The sequence below is a fragment of the Naegleria fowleri genome (assembly GCF_008403515.1).
Source record: "Naegleria fowleri strain ATCC 30894 chromosome Unknown tig23, whole genome shotgun sequence".
NCBI lineage: Eukaryota > Heterolobosea > Eutetramitea > Acrasida > Naegleriidae > Naegleria > Naegleria fowleri.
The window spans coordinates 303999-319077 of record NW_025407955.1 but is presented as its reverse complement, the minus strand read 5'-3'; the positions used below and the strand labels follow the sequence as shown (position 1 = coordinate 319077).

Sequence of the window (15079 nt, the reverse complement as noted above, 5' to 3'; positions counted from 1 at the left end):
AAAAAATGAAAAAGTTTATTTCTTTGGTGAGAGCCTCTTCTTGTTTCCAGCATCATCATCACCAACTCGGCACGAGTGGTAATGGATTGGCCACTGCTATGAGTACAACTCCTCGAGGAACACTCTCCGTACTCTTTCAACAACAATCACCATCTACAGCCAATAGTAAAATGTTTCATACGAACGTCCTTTCGTTCCAACAACAAGAACAACAACAACAAGTCTCTCTGCACTCCTATCCTTCATCAACCATTCAGGAAATTATGAATAATCTTCCCGACCCATCCACATTGAACATTAAACCCAGAAACAAGAAGACTCCTGTTGAAAGACACAAAACAAGACAAACATGGAGGGATAGACCAAAAATTACATCAAAATTCCTAGACACCCTTCCCACAGTAACATATAGACAAATTAATATTAAACAGGGCCCAAAGAAGGTGAATGAGGTTACCGAAATGTTGCGTGGAATTAGCGCAAAGGAAGCTCTCATTCAATTACAAAGTTGCGAGAAGAAAATTGCTCCTAAATTGTATACCTTCATTCGTAGCTGTATGCTCAACGCAGAAAACGTTCATGGTATGAATGCTGATCGTCTTCTCATCCGAGAATGTATCGTGAATAAGCAACAATACAGAAAACAATTGAGATATCATGCCAAAGGTCGTTACGGTGTCGAGTTGAACAGACGAACAAGTGTTGTGGTCAAGATGGTTGAAGTACCAGAGATTGAAGGCGAACACAGATTGGGTAGATATGGTTGGACAAATAAGACTTGGAGAGAATATGAGCAAGAAATGTTGAGCGAGAAGACGACTGAAACTGTGGACAATGCTGAAATTATTGAGCCAGAGGCAATCATGCAAGAAGAGAGTGCCACCACCAACTCGGCAGAAACTGTGGAAACAGTGGAAGTGAATGAGTCACCAAACTCCTCCTCCGATAAGAGTGCCAAGCAATAATTATGAATTCTTTTCTAAAGATTCCCTTCTTCCATTCATTAAGAAATGATCATTTTGAAAATTAATAACATTTGACGTTTTTATCAAGTTCAGCAATGATGTTTTCCGTCATAATTTTGATCAAACTCAAAAGCCTGACAACAACATTATCGTCAAAGAAAGCACTTTAAAAAAATAGCCTTAATAATATTCTGGGATGGTACGTACATGGTTGTTGTTGTGTTGTGGTTGTAAGGATTGTGAACCATCGGATCGAAATTCAATTTGAAAACAGAATGAGAAATCAGATCCAGCCCATTTTCGGCCACTCGGGTACTCTGAAAGTACCAAGCTCATTTACTCGGGAGAAATCGAGAATGGTTTGATGCATGGCAAAGGAGTTCTTCAATTTCCGAATCATGAGAGGTATGAGGTAGGTCTTTCTTTCTATCAATATTACATTAATATTGAATCAACAACATGGAACGCGATCTGCCTAAAATCCATGCTCTCTCTTTTTTTATTGACATCATGCATTAACATATCGACCGATCAGGGAGATTTTGTTTTTGGTAAGAGAGAAGGACATGGCATCTATTGGTTTTCCAATGGCTCAAAATGCGAAGGGCAATGGCAAAACGATTCCATGAATGGGAGAGGATCCATCTGGTATGCGAATGGCAACATGTACATTGGCGAAATACGAGAGGGTCAAATTAATGGTAAAGGCATTCTTACTTACTCGGATGGTGATAAATATGAGGGTGAATTTGTAAATGGAAGAATGAGTGGATTGGTAAGTCCTGTTACACTTGAATTGACAACGATCATAGTGTTTGGATTTTATGGTTTTCGTACTGAACGATATCATTTCTTTATCGATACTACTAAAGGGCACCTACATGTATGCAGATGGTGACAAGTATGTTGGAGAATGGAAAGATGACTTAAGGCACGGCCGTGGTACCATGATGTTCTATTCCAACAACGAGAAGGGTACTGTGTCGGAAACTTATGAAGGTGAATGGTTCATGGGCAAAATGCAGGGACAAGGAAAATACATCTACAACGACGGAAGTGTTTATAGTGGAGAATGGGTCGACAACAAGATGCATGGCCGAGGAATTTATCATTATGTGAATGGAAGCAAATATGAGGGAGAATGGAAGGAAGATTTGAGGCATGGACATGGTTGTTTCACATACATTGACGGCAGCTCCTATGAGGGATCTTGGAAAAACGACCGAAAAGAAGGAGAAGGAATTCTCACACTGGCCGACGGTTCCCTGTTCAAAGGAATGTGGAGGAATGGTCTCATTGATGGGAGTGGAATCTTTCAACCAGCTCCCAGCTCGGTATGGAATAAATCTGACTTGTAGAATGACGACAATAACAAAACGAGAAGTCGCCAATGAGAGCAGAAAGGATGGATTTGATTGAGAATAGCAAGAGTACATTCATTATAATTATTTTTTAATAGTTGACATAAAGCAAAGTGGCGCAGGGGGAGCGCGGTGGGCTCATAACCCACAGGTCCTAGGATCGAAACCTAGCTTTGCTATAAACTTTTTTCATTGCCTGGCATTTCTTTTTGTTCCCAGGAATGCAACTCTATTTTAAGCTCAAACACAAAATAAATTATTCAAATTAAAAAAAATGTTCTTGATGAGATCCGAATACGACCGTGGAGTTAATACATTTAACCCACAAGGAAGACTTTTCCAGGTCGAGTACGCAATTGAAGCAATCAAGCTCGGTTCTACAGCAGTCGGTATTCAAACACCTGATGGAGTTGTATTGGCTGTTGAAAAACGTTTAACTTCTTCTCTTTTGGATCCATCATCGGTAGAAAAGATTATGGAAATTGATTCACATATTGGATGTGCCATGTCTGGCTTAACAGCTGATGCTCGTACATTGGTGGAACACGCTCGTGTAGAGACTCAACATCATCGTTTTACTTACAATGAACCTATGGGAGTGGAATCGTGTACACAAGCAGTTTGTGATCTTGCTCTTCGTTTTGGTGAAAATGCCGAAGACTCTGATGATGAAGATTCCGGAGGTGCAATGAGTAGACCTTTTGGTGTTGCCTTGCTGATTGCTGGAGTTGACGAAAATGGACCAGCATTGTATCATACCGATCCATCAGGTACTTTTACAAAATATGAAGCTAAGGCGATCGGAGCTGGTTCGGAAGGAGCTCAAACCACACTCCAAGAAGAATATAACAAATCCATGTTCCTCACACAGGCTGAGGATTTGGCCATTTCTATTTTGAAACAAGCAATGGAAGAGAAAATCAATTCTACAAATGTTGAAATTGCAAGTATTACAGTGCAAAATCCAGTCTTTACAGTTTATTCGAAAGAGCAATTGGAACAAATTATCAATAGAGTTGCAAACAAGTAATTGTGAAACGAAAGACTACGACTGTTGGCAAATTTGCCTTTTATTATTATTTTGTAATAATATTGCGATGACATGTGTGGCTGTTTGGCAGAGATGGACCATGATAATAAAATGTATAAAAACTTTCTTAAACCTGTCCTTTTTTTTAAGATCATGCTAATGGAGAAATGTGTCAAAGTGTCGTGGTGATTTGTTTGTGTCAAACAACAAAACTGTTTTTATTGATCTGCCTCTTTGGATACAGGTTGCTGTTGAGGTTGTATGGTGTCAAAATATTCTCGTCGAGTTTTCCAATCTTTCATCAATTCTTGTTTTTGTTTCAAATTCTTAATGACATCATTGGGATCAATAATCACTAAAAATCCAAAATTATAGGGATGTGTTTGACATAATATTGGTGTTGCCAATAACCTTTCATTGACTTCAACTAATTTTCCTTTCAGGTGAGCTTGTATTTGCACAACTTCTTCTTCATACTTCTCTTCATCAATCTTATCCTCCTTTCGTATCCGAATTTGATAATAAATTTTTGCAATAACTGTATGTGGTTGTACTTTAATTTCCGTCTTCTTTTGTTTCTTTTGTGTGGTTGATGATTGAGAACTACCGACAACATCCTTTCCTCCTCCACTTCCAATTGTATCCTCCGCATCTCCCTGATCTTCATTAACATTCAAAACGGCTGGAGGTGTCGGCCGTAGTGGAAATTCCACTCGTTTCACTTCCACGACTTGTTCCGTCCTTGTCCTATCCGTACATAAGAAATGTTTGGGAGAAAGACTCAATACAAATAAACCATTTTTATGTTCTTGAATACACAAGTCTCGGCAACAAAAAGGATGATGATCCGATGGTTTTGAATGATTATCACTTTCCGAGAGGACATAAAAATCATCAATATTTTCATTCACCAGTTTGTGATTCATTTTTTTTTGAATTCCTTAAATGGAAAATAGTTTATTCAATATATTTTCATTCGATCGAATTTGCAAACACTTTTTCGTGCAACAACCTTGTTGTGATCCATAAGAACATTTTTTGGAGTGAAAATGAACTCACAAGATTTCCGAATACAGTTATAAATCATCGTCATCATCTGGTAAGTATCATGATAGTACATGTGCTCGCTCTGCATGATTTCAAGACGTCGTGAGGAATCAATGGTCACTTCTTGAGGTTTTTTGAGCATTGCAGACCAGGTATTGTCAAATGTCAAATCCACACAATTCAACAACTTTTTAGCCAAACTCAATAATGGTTCTACAATGCAGTAATTAACTCTAGCACTCACGTCATGATATTCAATATTCCTTTTTCGATGAAACGTTGCAAATTTTCTTTTAACTTTTCGATCCATCACATCGACCTTATTTCCACACAACACCACAGATGGTACTCTCTCGGGATTTAATGTTAAAACTTTTCTGTACCATTGAGGCACCATTTTGTAAGACAATCGAGAGGTGATGTCAAACATGAGAATGGCACAATGAGCGTGTTGAAAAAACTTGTCACATGGTATGTGAAAATGATCATCCAAGATATCATTGTAGACATCATTGCTCGTATTATTTTCATTCTGATAGTCCCACACTTCAAAGCGAATTTTGCCTTTAGTAGAAGCAAAAGTAATGGGAAAGATAGTTGTATGAATGTCGGACAAATGTCGAAACATTATCTTTGGATCCAAAATGAAACGATTGATAAATGATGTTTTTCCAACCATTGAAGATCCTACAACGATTAATTTAAAAATATGAACTGGTTCTCTCATATGACTTTTAAATTTGGTAAACAATTGATCGGAGAAATGATGTGATTGTCCAGGATTGACAAAGTCCACTAATTCAACAACAGTGACATCAGCGCTCTGGTTAAAATCATCATCAGCACTCTCATTTTCTTCCGTTGAGCTTGAGCGATTCATCTTGATCTAGTTTGTTTGGTGATATTAATGATTCGTGAACACGTGTGTCGTGTGTTCCCTCGAAAATGTCGTTGTTTCATTTTTTTTTGTTTTTTTCGAAAATTTTCTGGAAAATCAAAGTTTCAGATTTGGTAAAAGTGATCTTGTCGAAACAAAATTCACTTCACTTTGGAAACTGTTGTTGAAAGATTTTGCAATGAATGTGTTTCACAGTGTTTCATTGTTTTACATTTGATCATGATCCATGAGAGAATGTATGATACATTCATAAAGCCATTTATCCTCTCTTCTCAATCGTTCCATCATGGAGTGCCACTCTTTCACATTGTAAAGTATTGGTTTTGTGGTGAGTGAAAGTCTCGATCGAATCTTCAATTGTTCTTCAATGAGTTGGTGGTATTTGTTAAGAATGACTTCCTTCCATTCGGTTCCTTGAATCCAACACTCTCTGCTTTGTCGATTTTTGGGTTGAGAAGCATTGGACCATTCAAAAAGGTTGGTGAGAAGGACACTTTTCATGAATTGAAGTACACTCAACATTTCGTCGATTAAAAAGTGACGTTTTCCATTTTGAGTAATTAAAAAATGAACAAAAGCGTAAAAGGAAGATATTTCTGAATATTCTCTCGAGATTGTAAGAATGTAAAAACCTGTCTCTCTATCCATTCCTCCCTCACTCAAATCTCCATCACCATAGAGTACTTGTTTTGAAATCTTTTTCAAACTTTCTCTCCACGACCCATTCTGTTGTTCCAATTCATCTTTTCTCGGAGTAGTTGAATTCTCTTCATGAAAATCTCTTTTCCTCATCGTTGAGAGAGTAAGTGATGATTCTTCTTCTTCTTGTTGATGAAGTGTTTTGCTGTTGGAATCATTTGAAAACTTTACAAAATTCGTGAACATCTTATCATACAAATAGAAGAAATCCAAAGGAAGAAGAAATTTCAAAGGCAATTCCTTTCGTAAAGCAATACATTCCAAGATTGAATCATACCATTTCTCAACCACCAACATGTTTGAATCCTTTTTCTCTTTCTCCCGATCTTCTTTTTTCCTTAAATGTAAGCGATTTAATAGTTTCATCCTTTTCATTTCCTCCACAAAGGCCATTCCGAAATGTCCACTATTGCACTTGTCTTCATCATAGTTCATACTTGAATTCCATCTCGTACAGAAAGAACCAATTCCATTCAACAAGACTCGACGACTCTCTTCCGATGAACGAGAAATAACCAAAGTTTTCTTCAGGATCACTTGTTCCTCTCTCCTCAAACGGGAAATCCTCATGTTCTGAACATGGGCCTTATGAGTAGTACAACAACAACAACAACACAAATTCTCAAGCTCATTCATCTCTCCATTGAAACCCATCTCATAACAATGAATGAAACCATCCCGATTCCATTCCAACATAAATTTTGCAAATTGAATGAATACCTGAAGAGGATAGGGACTTTTGGCATCTTCATCAACTTCATCACCAATGGAGGAAAGAGCAATCCATAGATTGACTCTCAAATAATCTTGTTTGTTTGGTAATGTATGTCGTTTGGAAATGGACATGTTTTGAAAGAATCCACTATTGGTGAGTGTTTGTTGGAGAGTGGTTGATTTCAACTGAGAGGAGGAGGAGGAATTTAGAAGAATCTGTTCCATGCATGAAGGAGAATGATGATTCATCTGCTTCTCAAACATTGCAAAGAGTTTGTGAGAAACAAATTCCAACACTTGATATTGTTTTGCATTGAGAAAATGTGGCTCAATAGTGGAAGAGCACGATTGTTGACATGGATATCTTTCATAATTCTCTTCACATTCGTCATTATCATCTTGATACAAATTGAAATGTCTTGTTTGAGGCAGTAATCGCATGCACACATAGGTGAGAGGCGACATGGATTGCATTCGACGTTTTAACAGGAGAAATAATTTGTTCTGATGGTTGGTACTTTGATGATGGTGGTGATGATGAAAGGAGCTTTCGTGATAAAAGTCGATAAGAATCAACTTCACACTCTCTTCAATTCGATTCCTCAACATTACTCTTTTTTAACAGGTTAAAAAGTGTTACTTCTTGATCTAGATGCATTTGAAGGATGAGAAACGTGATAGAACACGTTTCAAGTGGCTCTTATTTCAAACATTAAGAGAATACCTAATAAAAAAGGTGGTCGATTTCACACCAAAAACGTGATCCGTTGTGTGTGAACAAACCGGCCACACTATTTCACGAATTCAAAATTGTTTCGAATCGCCAAGTACACAATTCAAATGAACCAAAATTCATTCACGAGTATTATGAGGAAATGAATTATTATTATCGACATTGTACTTTGCAAAATATTTCACAAAATCATATATTTCTTAATTTTCTCGATTTTCACACAACCATTTTCACCTGCATTACTCTTCCAATTTCAAATCTGCAACAGCATTTTCAGAAGTGGCAGGTTTTGCCTTCTTTTTCTTGTCACTCTTAGCAGAGCTCTTCTTTGCTTGACTGGTGGCAATTCGACAATTTCCAACCAGACATGCACCAATATCCGTTTCATCCATTGATTTGATACATGCCTCAATCGCTGGAAATGATTTAGCTTCTGCTCTCAAAATTGCAACTGCTTCTTTTCCAATCTTTCCCTTCTTACTGCTACCTGCTGGTACTAGTTTGACTTTGTATGTGTAATTTTTGAGACTTGCATATGGAGCGCATACTGGAATGGCAAACAAAAAAATGTCATCTTCTCGTGGTTGACCTGTTAAACTGTCAATTTCAGTGAGTTTTTCTCGATCTTCTTCATCCATGAAGGGAATATTTTCCTCTTCCAAAACCTTCTTAATTTCAGCTTGCTCTTGTTTCTTTTTGCGATATTCTTCTTCCTTCTTCTTGTTTTGTTGTTTGTCTTCTTCCTTTGGCTTCTCTTTTGGTTTGTTTCCAATGAGTTCCATCATTATCTTTCGTTCTTCTTCGTCTTGATCTGCATATTTGGTCTTAAGCTTTTTCCACTTTCCATGTTTCATTCCTTTTGGCTTGTGAATGGGAAGAGCTGCTGAAGAGGAAGAGGCTGCTGGTGACTTTTCTTGATCGGCGACATTTGCAGATTCATCCGGACTCTCTTCTTCCTTTGAGTCTGATTTCTTTTGCATGTCTTCAGGAATGTTACCAGAAAGAATTGCTTCTCTCGCATCCTTGTCACTCATGCCCTTCTTCTTGAGTCGTTGTAGCAACTTTTTCTCTTTTGCAGAGAGATTTCTCTTTTTTGTCTCAGAGCCATTCTGTTGTTGATTCTCATCGACTGGATTGCTGGCTTGCTCTTCCAGTTCGAGAATTTCCTCAGTGGTAACATTGTCTCTGTGGTGCACTCGATTGTCCTCTTCCTCAGTTGTCTCTGCCTTAGAGGCGCTGGTCGTGGTAGTGGTGGTTGCCGTAGGACCATGCTTTTCAGTAGAAAGTACTTCATTAGCACTGGTGGTGTCTTCCTCAAAAGTACCTCCTGTCGTGGATGACTCTGCATCATCGTAGTAATCATTGGAAAACGCGTCAGAAACCTTGTTTAGATAATCGGATGCTTCAGCAGCACTCATTCTTGGTTTTCTTTCTTGAAGGTGGTTTGGAATACATGATTCATCCACTTTGAACATGACAGCAAATCCCATGACCAGTGGTGATGGTGGCAAAAAGTTCTTCTTTCCACGAATCATAAAGCTTCCCAATGTTAAATATTCACCTGAAGGAGCTGTTTTGGAAACTTGATGATCATAAACCCAGTATGCACTCGACATGACCTTATTGTCCCAAGCCACACTTCTACAAACGCAAAACATGCCGGCTTCTTGAAGACTGAGAGGAGGGACTGGTTCTCCTGTTGGATTCTTAATAATACATGATGATGCACCGTGCACATCAGCATGTACATAAATATCACCCTTTCTCATGTATCGTTTCACAACAAGTTCATTCTGTTGTGCGTCACGTCCACCTAACACAAGATAATTCTCAGAGGTGATGAACCAATAGAATTTCTCAAACCAAAATCTTTTTCTTCGAAGAGTAATTTCAGATTTGACTTGTGTTTTCTTTGCAGATTCGAGAGTTTTTTGTTCTGTTTTTTTGATGACTGTCTTTGAGGCAATAGCGGCTTTTTCCTTATTTTCCATTGACTTTTTACGCAAAGCGTAATATTTGGCAGCGTTCGCATGAGCTGTCATTGAAATGTCAATGTCAATTCGCATAGGTTCTTCCTTCTTCTTTTTAGGAGAGGGAGCTTTTTTCTCGTCGTCACTTTCATCACCGCTCTCGTCTTCTTCACTCTGTTCTTTCTCTTCTTCTTCGTCCTCTTCATAGTCATCTTCTTGGTTGATATACACAGATGGTGGAGGAAGCATTATCGTGATTTGGCTAGACTCTAATTTCAATTTATGAATCATGGAAGCAATAGGATCTACGTCTCGGTGTTCCTTAATAACTTGTTTGATTGTTTCCCATGGTTGTGATTGAGCAAGTGCAGTACAAACGACTTGAATTGCTTGATCAACCATTTCGTAATACTTCTCAATCAAACTTGCAATAGTCTCATACTTATCTATGGAAGCCTGCAATTCTTGTAATTTGAGTTCTTGTTCTTTTTTGACCTTATTCAACTTCTTTTCTACAACGTTCTCAACACTTGATTTTTGTGACTCAATCTTCTTTGCTTCGATGGCTGAGAAAAATTCATCGGCACACTTGTCAAATGATTGAAAGACAATGACTTTGATTTCATCAGGGTTGGTTGGAATTTTTGTACGAACTTGTTCGAAAAGGAATGGTGTAAAGTCATCGTATTGGTCTCTCTTAATAGATAAGCGTTTCTCTTCTTTCAATAATTCTATTTGTTTCAATTGCAATTCGTTGAGTACCACTGGTTCGTTTTGCTCCGTAGAGGAAGACTCATTCTCTCCTTGCTTCTCTGTTGTTGGCTCCTTAGTTGGAGGAGCGAATGGGTTTTCAACAGTGACCTCATCCAGTTGTTTTTGATGTACAATATTTTTGAGAATAATGTAACCCTTTTGCTTTTCGGTCTTAATTCTCATGATAAAATCATCGACTTCCTTAAATGATGCTACCAGCTTATCCAAAATTGGTGTTTCCACGAGTGGTGTGGAATTAAGGACGCTCTCAATTTCTACCAATAGTCGTTTTGTGAGGTCTTGTGAACTATCGAGAAGGTTGAGATTTTGTGGTAAAAAATTTGATGTGAGCAAAACATGGTCTACGAATCCTGTACCATAATCCAAATGATTGACGAGACAATTTTTGACAGTAAGAGTTGGAACTGAAGGAGCTTTTTTCGATGGTTGTTTCTTCTTTTGATCTTGTGGAGGTGTAGTTTCTTCTTGGATTGGTGTTTGTACAGCACTTGTTAATTCTTTTTCGATTGCATTGTGAAATGTTTGAGCTAGACTCGTCTTTGAAATTCCTTCAAATTGCAAACGAGTTGAAACTGGATAAGTCTCTCCCACAGCAAACAAACCAGTCTCTGCTTCCTTGCTGTGTGTACGTAATAAACTAATAATCTTGTATTGATGATCCGTAAGAACAACGTTACCCTTGGCAAAGAATTCGACAATGAGGTGATAGGCTTTTTCTTCAACTCCGAAGGTGAAATCAACAACACGATCGACGCCCAATTGTTCTACATTTTCCAATCTTTTGGTTCTGATGTGCTTTCTCAGCTATTTGTTGAGGGTTCATTGAAGAATATAATTGAGAATTGTGTGGTGAAGATTCGCATTGATGAGATAATTATTGAATTTTCGTTTACATTGTTGAGTTGATCGAAATGCATGGCGTTTCCGAATAAATTGTCAACAATATTCAAATAAATCATCATGTTATTGATGAAAATGATCATGTTCGTATCATTTTGTGAAAATACCATGTTGTTAAAACAGTTGCAATTATCCCTACTAAATATACTTACCTTCAATACAAATGCTGATGGCATTTTCGATTTGTCTCTCTCAAATGCTGTACTATGAATTCTAATTCCGGATTCGATGAGTACCACAATCTTTTCATCGGTTTTGGCAAATTTCAACAAATAGGTCTTCTTATTAATATCATACAGATTGGCCAATCTCATGCCGATAATTTGCTCTCTTAATTCCGCAACAATGGCACGGATGTCCACAACAGACATTCGAGTTTTCATCTTGATACGATTTGGTGGTTGTGGTGAGGATGAAATAATTCGGTTTTGATGATGATACTATGGTTGATGAAATAAAAGGTGTTGTTGACTCTTTGTGAGCGATGATGATGATGGTGAGTTTCAAGTTAAAAATAAAAACAAAGCCTAGGAAATTTGATGAATACAGAAGATGTATAAATAGATGATGTATAGAGATATGAATACTAATGATGATAACTACTATCAAAAATACAAATATATATTCACTTCTTCAACGAGTACTACCACAAGTAATATTTTCCCAAGTTAAGGCACTCTCCGATCGTTGTTGTTGTTGTTGTCTGAAAAGTTGAAACTCGACGAAAGTGATGAGCAATTTTTTTTAGAATTGAAGGTCCAGTTCGTTTGTTCGAGTGTGGTTTTCACTCGTGCATTCATTCCTGACTTTGAGCTTCAATCAGCTCAAGCGCTTGTGCAAAATATTATGTGAGTGCTCTCACGGCTTGTTGTGGGTTGATTGGAGTGATTATGAAAGTGGTTCATCATTTAAGAAGCACTCGAGATATATCGAGAGGGAATTTGGTGAAAGAAAGAGAAAGTTCGAAGGAACAAACTGATGATGGTGACGTGTACAGTTGTAAAACTCTTTGAAATGTCAGTTGGTGAGCTCTCGTGTGAATTATTTGAAATAAATTTATTCCTCCATAAATATTCATGCAAACTTGGGCACTGCATAATCTAACTTTTTCAAAATACATTCGGTTTCTGAGAGCTCATACACTGCTTTCAATCGGTAAGGATCATGCATCTCGTTAATAAGTGCCACTTTAAGAATGAATTGGTGAGATTTGTTGTTGTGTTGTTGTTGTGGCGGCTGAGGCTGTTGTGTTGAGGCTGTCCCTACGACTGGATTCACGTTACGATAGTGACCCAGAGTTAATACAAGTGGGCACCATCGTGCATAGAATGGATATGTCTCATCAATATCTGTGACCATAAAATTCGGAGACGATTGAGGAAATTTCTTGGAAAGAAAGTAGCATGTATTTTGCAATAATGCAAACACTCGAATGTGAAGAGCCTCCGTCACCGAATAAGATGTATTTGTTGCTGCACTCGATGATTTTTGTCCTCCGAATCCCAATAATTGATTTGTATTTGCATTATGCTCGGGCATCATGGCAAAATTAAATTCCTCTCCATCATCATCCTCAACATCCACAATCGACAGATATGGATTTTCCTTTTGATGAGCTACAAAAAATGTTGACAAATTATCTACAAATATAAACCTAGGTAAGCTATCGTCCGGCAATAATTGAATGTTTGCCAAGAAAGCCACTAACAAATTATATGTATCAATATATTTCACTTCAATTCGTTTCAAACATGCGGTAACCTGTGGATCATCTTCATCAAATATCGGAAGTGGCGGAGAAGCATTCCGATGAAGTAAAATCATGACACTACTTGTCGGATCATTTCTTATCAAACTATAGGCATACTGAAACATGAGTGTTGTTCGTCCCGATCCATGAACTCCCAACAATGCAATTCCGAATTGTTGTTGTGGTGGTACAAATTGTGTAGAATGAGCCGGAGCATTTTGAAGTCTCTTATCGAGAATTGGGTTCTCTTCCGTGTCGAGCCTAGATGCAGAGAATAAATGTTGCACACGAAAGCATGAAGACATTTTTTTTAAGGATTGCCCAACATCATTTCCAACAATTTGTGGAATCAAGTTGTGTACACAACATGACATGACAACTTTTGGCACTCATAAAACAAGAAATGAGGGAGACTCACTGGAAGACTTATTTTTAGTTGTGAATTGAACGGAATTTCCTTCACAGTGATCGTGAATGTAATCACGTGAATCTCACAGCGGTTGACTTTTCATTGTAAACTACAACATTTATCGCCCTCGAGAGTGGTGAAAAATTGGTGAAAAATTAAAAAAAATAACTCCAAGCCATTTCCGAAGGCAAAATTTTTTTCGTTGATTTCCTTTCGCGGACGAATATTTTTAGCTTTTTAGCAAAGAATCTTCCCACAAATTTAATATTCAGAACCTCTCTCGAAGATCTTTCTAACAATGCCGTTCACCACCACCACTGAAGGTTTAGCTCCCCTTCCATTTCCTCTTAATTTCCTTTCCACAATACAATCATCGACTCTGACCAATAATAATGAAACTGCCACCAATCACACCGCCTCAGAAAATTCTCTCACACAAGAACAACTCACGACCTTAATGGCCACCAAATTAAGCACTCTCTTTGGTATTCTTATTGGAAGTTTTTTAGTTTCTTTGGTTCCTTTATGTTTTGGTCGAATTCCCTATTTAAGAAAACGCATGAATCATGGTTTGATTAGCATTGTGATTGATCAATGCAATGGTTTTGCAGGAGGTGTTTTATTGAGTGTTGGAATTTTACACTTGATGAATGAAGGTAATGAACTGTTGCATGAAGGACTGAAAGCTTTGGGAGATGAAAAAGCAGCAGAATATCCATTTGCTCCAATGGTCATGTGTATGGGTTTCTTGGTTTTGTATGGATTGGAGTTTGTTTTGCTTGCATTCTTATCGAATTGGTTCAAAACTTCGAAGGATTCTCATGACCATGGACATCATCATCATGACCATGGACACAGTTGTGATTCTCATGTGATAACCATCGAGGAAAAAGCTTTAAAATCTCCTACCAATGAAATGATGATGAATGGCAATAACAATTCACAAGAAATGCTCGAAGAATTACCCACTCTTAACACCAGTGCCAGTCAATTCTTAGAGGAAGAAGGTAAAATAGACTTGTCAATTGCCAACATGAATGGAAGCATGGACACGATGGAAGGAAGTGTCGTTTCATCAACCATACCGTTGGAAAATCAACCTTCTCCACCCTCGATTGTGGACATTGAAAATCAAGCAAAGACCACCTGCGAACCAACTGTTTGTGCTCAACATCATGCTCATCATGATCATGGTCACAACAGTGGAGATCACACTGCATGTGCACACCATGAAGCGACTCAAATGCTTTTCGAAACCAATCACAAACATGGAATTCCACTTGTATTGACTGCTATTGTGCTGTGGTTGGCCCTTTCGACCCATTCGATTTTCATTGGACTTGGATTTGGAGCTGAGAACGATATTGGAAATATGTGGAGTATATTTGCTGCCATTATTGCTCACCAATTTATTGAGGCATTTTCATTGGGATCAATTGTGGAGAAGGGATGTCGAAGTTTGTGGATGGCCATTTCATTGTTGTTTTTGTACTCAATTTCTGTACCAGTGGGTATTGCGATTGGTTTGGGTATTGTTTCAGCTGCTCAATCCAACGCTCTTGAGAATGAAAGCTGGAAAGTGACACAAGGAATACTCATGTCTATTGCATCGGGTGCGTTTGTCTATGTGTCCTTGATGGAAATTGCAATCCATCAGCCCAAGAACAAGTATTTGAAATTGTCTCGATTTTGTTTAATGTTGCTTGGCTTTGCTGCCATGGCAGTCTTGGCTGTTTGGGCTTAATTGAGTCCCACGTAAAATAGAAATTATTTATTGAGAAAGGTGAACATGGGCAAAGAGCCCACTCTCCTCGTGACGCGTGTTATTG

At 38.0% G+C, this 15079-nt stretch overlaps 9 protein-coding genes across 9 annotated transcripts; 4 read left to right on the top strand and 5 right to left on the bottom strand.

Annotated features, from left to right (window-relative positions):
• Nucleotides 1-5: 5 nt before the first annotated feature.
• On the top strand, nt 6-965 carry FDP41_001388 (uncharacterized protein; the record flags this gene model as incomplete). The annotated part of the gene is made up of 1 exon (XM_044704466.1): nt 6-965. The coding sequence occupies one exon, from the start codon at nt 6-8 to the stop codon at nt 963-965; it is 960 nt and encodes a 319-aa protein (XP_044564433.1).
• A 196-nt stretch (nt 966-1161) lies between these two features.
• On the top strand, nt 1162-2323 carry FDP41_001387 (uncharacterized protein; the record flags this gene model as incomplete). Its single annotated transcript, XM_044704465.1, has 4 exons — nt 1162-1164; nt 1240-1377; nt 1501-1740; nt 1838-2323. The coding sequence occupies 4 exons, from the start codon at nt 1162-1164 to the stop codon at nt 2321-2323; spliced, it is 867 nt and encodes a 288-aa protein (XP_044564432.1).
• Nucleotides 2324-2600: 277 nt separating this feature from the next.
• Nucleotides 2601-3356, top strand: FDP41_001386 (uncharacterized protein; the record flags this gene model as incomplete). The annotated part of the gene is made up of 1 exon (XM_044704464.1): nt 2601-3356. The coding sequence occupies one exon, from the start codon at nt 2601-2603 to the stop codon at nt 3354-3356; it is 756 nt and encodes a 251-aa protein (XP_044564431.1).
• A 218-nt stretch (nt 3357-3574) lies between these two features.
• On the bottom strand, nt 3575-4282 carry FDP41_001385 (uncharacterized protein; the record flags this gene model as incomplete). Its single annotated transcript, XM_044704463.1, has 1 exon — nt 3575-4282. The coding sequence occupies one exon, from the start codon at nt 4280-4282 to the stop codon at nt 3575-3577; it is 708 nt and encodes a 235-aa protein (XP_044564430.1).
• A 35-nt stretch (nt 4283-4317) lies between these two features.
• Nucleotides 4318-5283, bottom strand: FDP41_001384 (uncharacterized protein; the record flags this gene model as incomplete). The annotated part of the gene is made up of 1 exon (XM_044704462.1): nt 4318-5283. One exon carries the CDS (start codon nt 5281-5283, stop codon nt 4318-4320), a length of 966 nt encoding a protein of 321 aa, XP_044564429.1.
• Nucleotides 5284-5508: 225 nt separating this feature from the next.
• Nucleotides 5509-7323, bottom strand: FDP41_001383 (uncharacterized protein; the record flags this gene model as incomplete). The annotated part of the gene is made up of 1 exon (XM_044704461.1): nt 5509-7323. One exon carries the CDS (start codon nt 7321-7323, stop codon nt 5509-5511), a length of 1815 nt encoding a protein of 604 aa, XP_044564428.1.
• A 363-nt stretch (nt 7324-7686) lies between these two features.
• FDP41_001382 (uncharacterized protein) lies at nt 7687-11462 on the bottom strand (the record flags this gene model as incomplete). Its single annotated transcript, XM_044704460.1, has 2 exons — nt 7687-10995; nt 11244-11462. 2 exons carry the CDS (start codon nt 11460-11462, stop codon nt 7687-7689), a joined length of 3528 nt encoding a protein of 1175 aa, XP_044564427.1.
• A 703-nt stretch (nt 11463-12165) lies between these two features.
• FDP41_001381 (uncharacterized protein) lies at nt 12166-13146 on the bottom strand (the record flags this gene model as incomplete). Its single annotated transcript, XM_044704459.1, has 1 exon — nt 12166-13146. One exon carries the CDS (start codon nt 13144-13146, stop codon nt 12166-12168), a length of 981 nt encoding a protein of 326 aa, XP_044564426.1.
• A 402-nt stretch (nt 13147-13548) lies between these two features.
• Nucleotides 13549-14994, top strand: FDP41_001380 (uncharacterized protein; the record flags this gene model as incomplete). Its single annotated transcript, XM_044704458.1, has 1 exon — nt 13549-14994. One exon carries the CDS (start codon nt 13549-13551, stop codon nt 14992-14994), a length of 1446 nt encoding a protein of 481 aa, XP_044564425.1.
• Between the last annotated feature and the right edge of the window lie 85 nt (nt 14995-15079).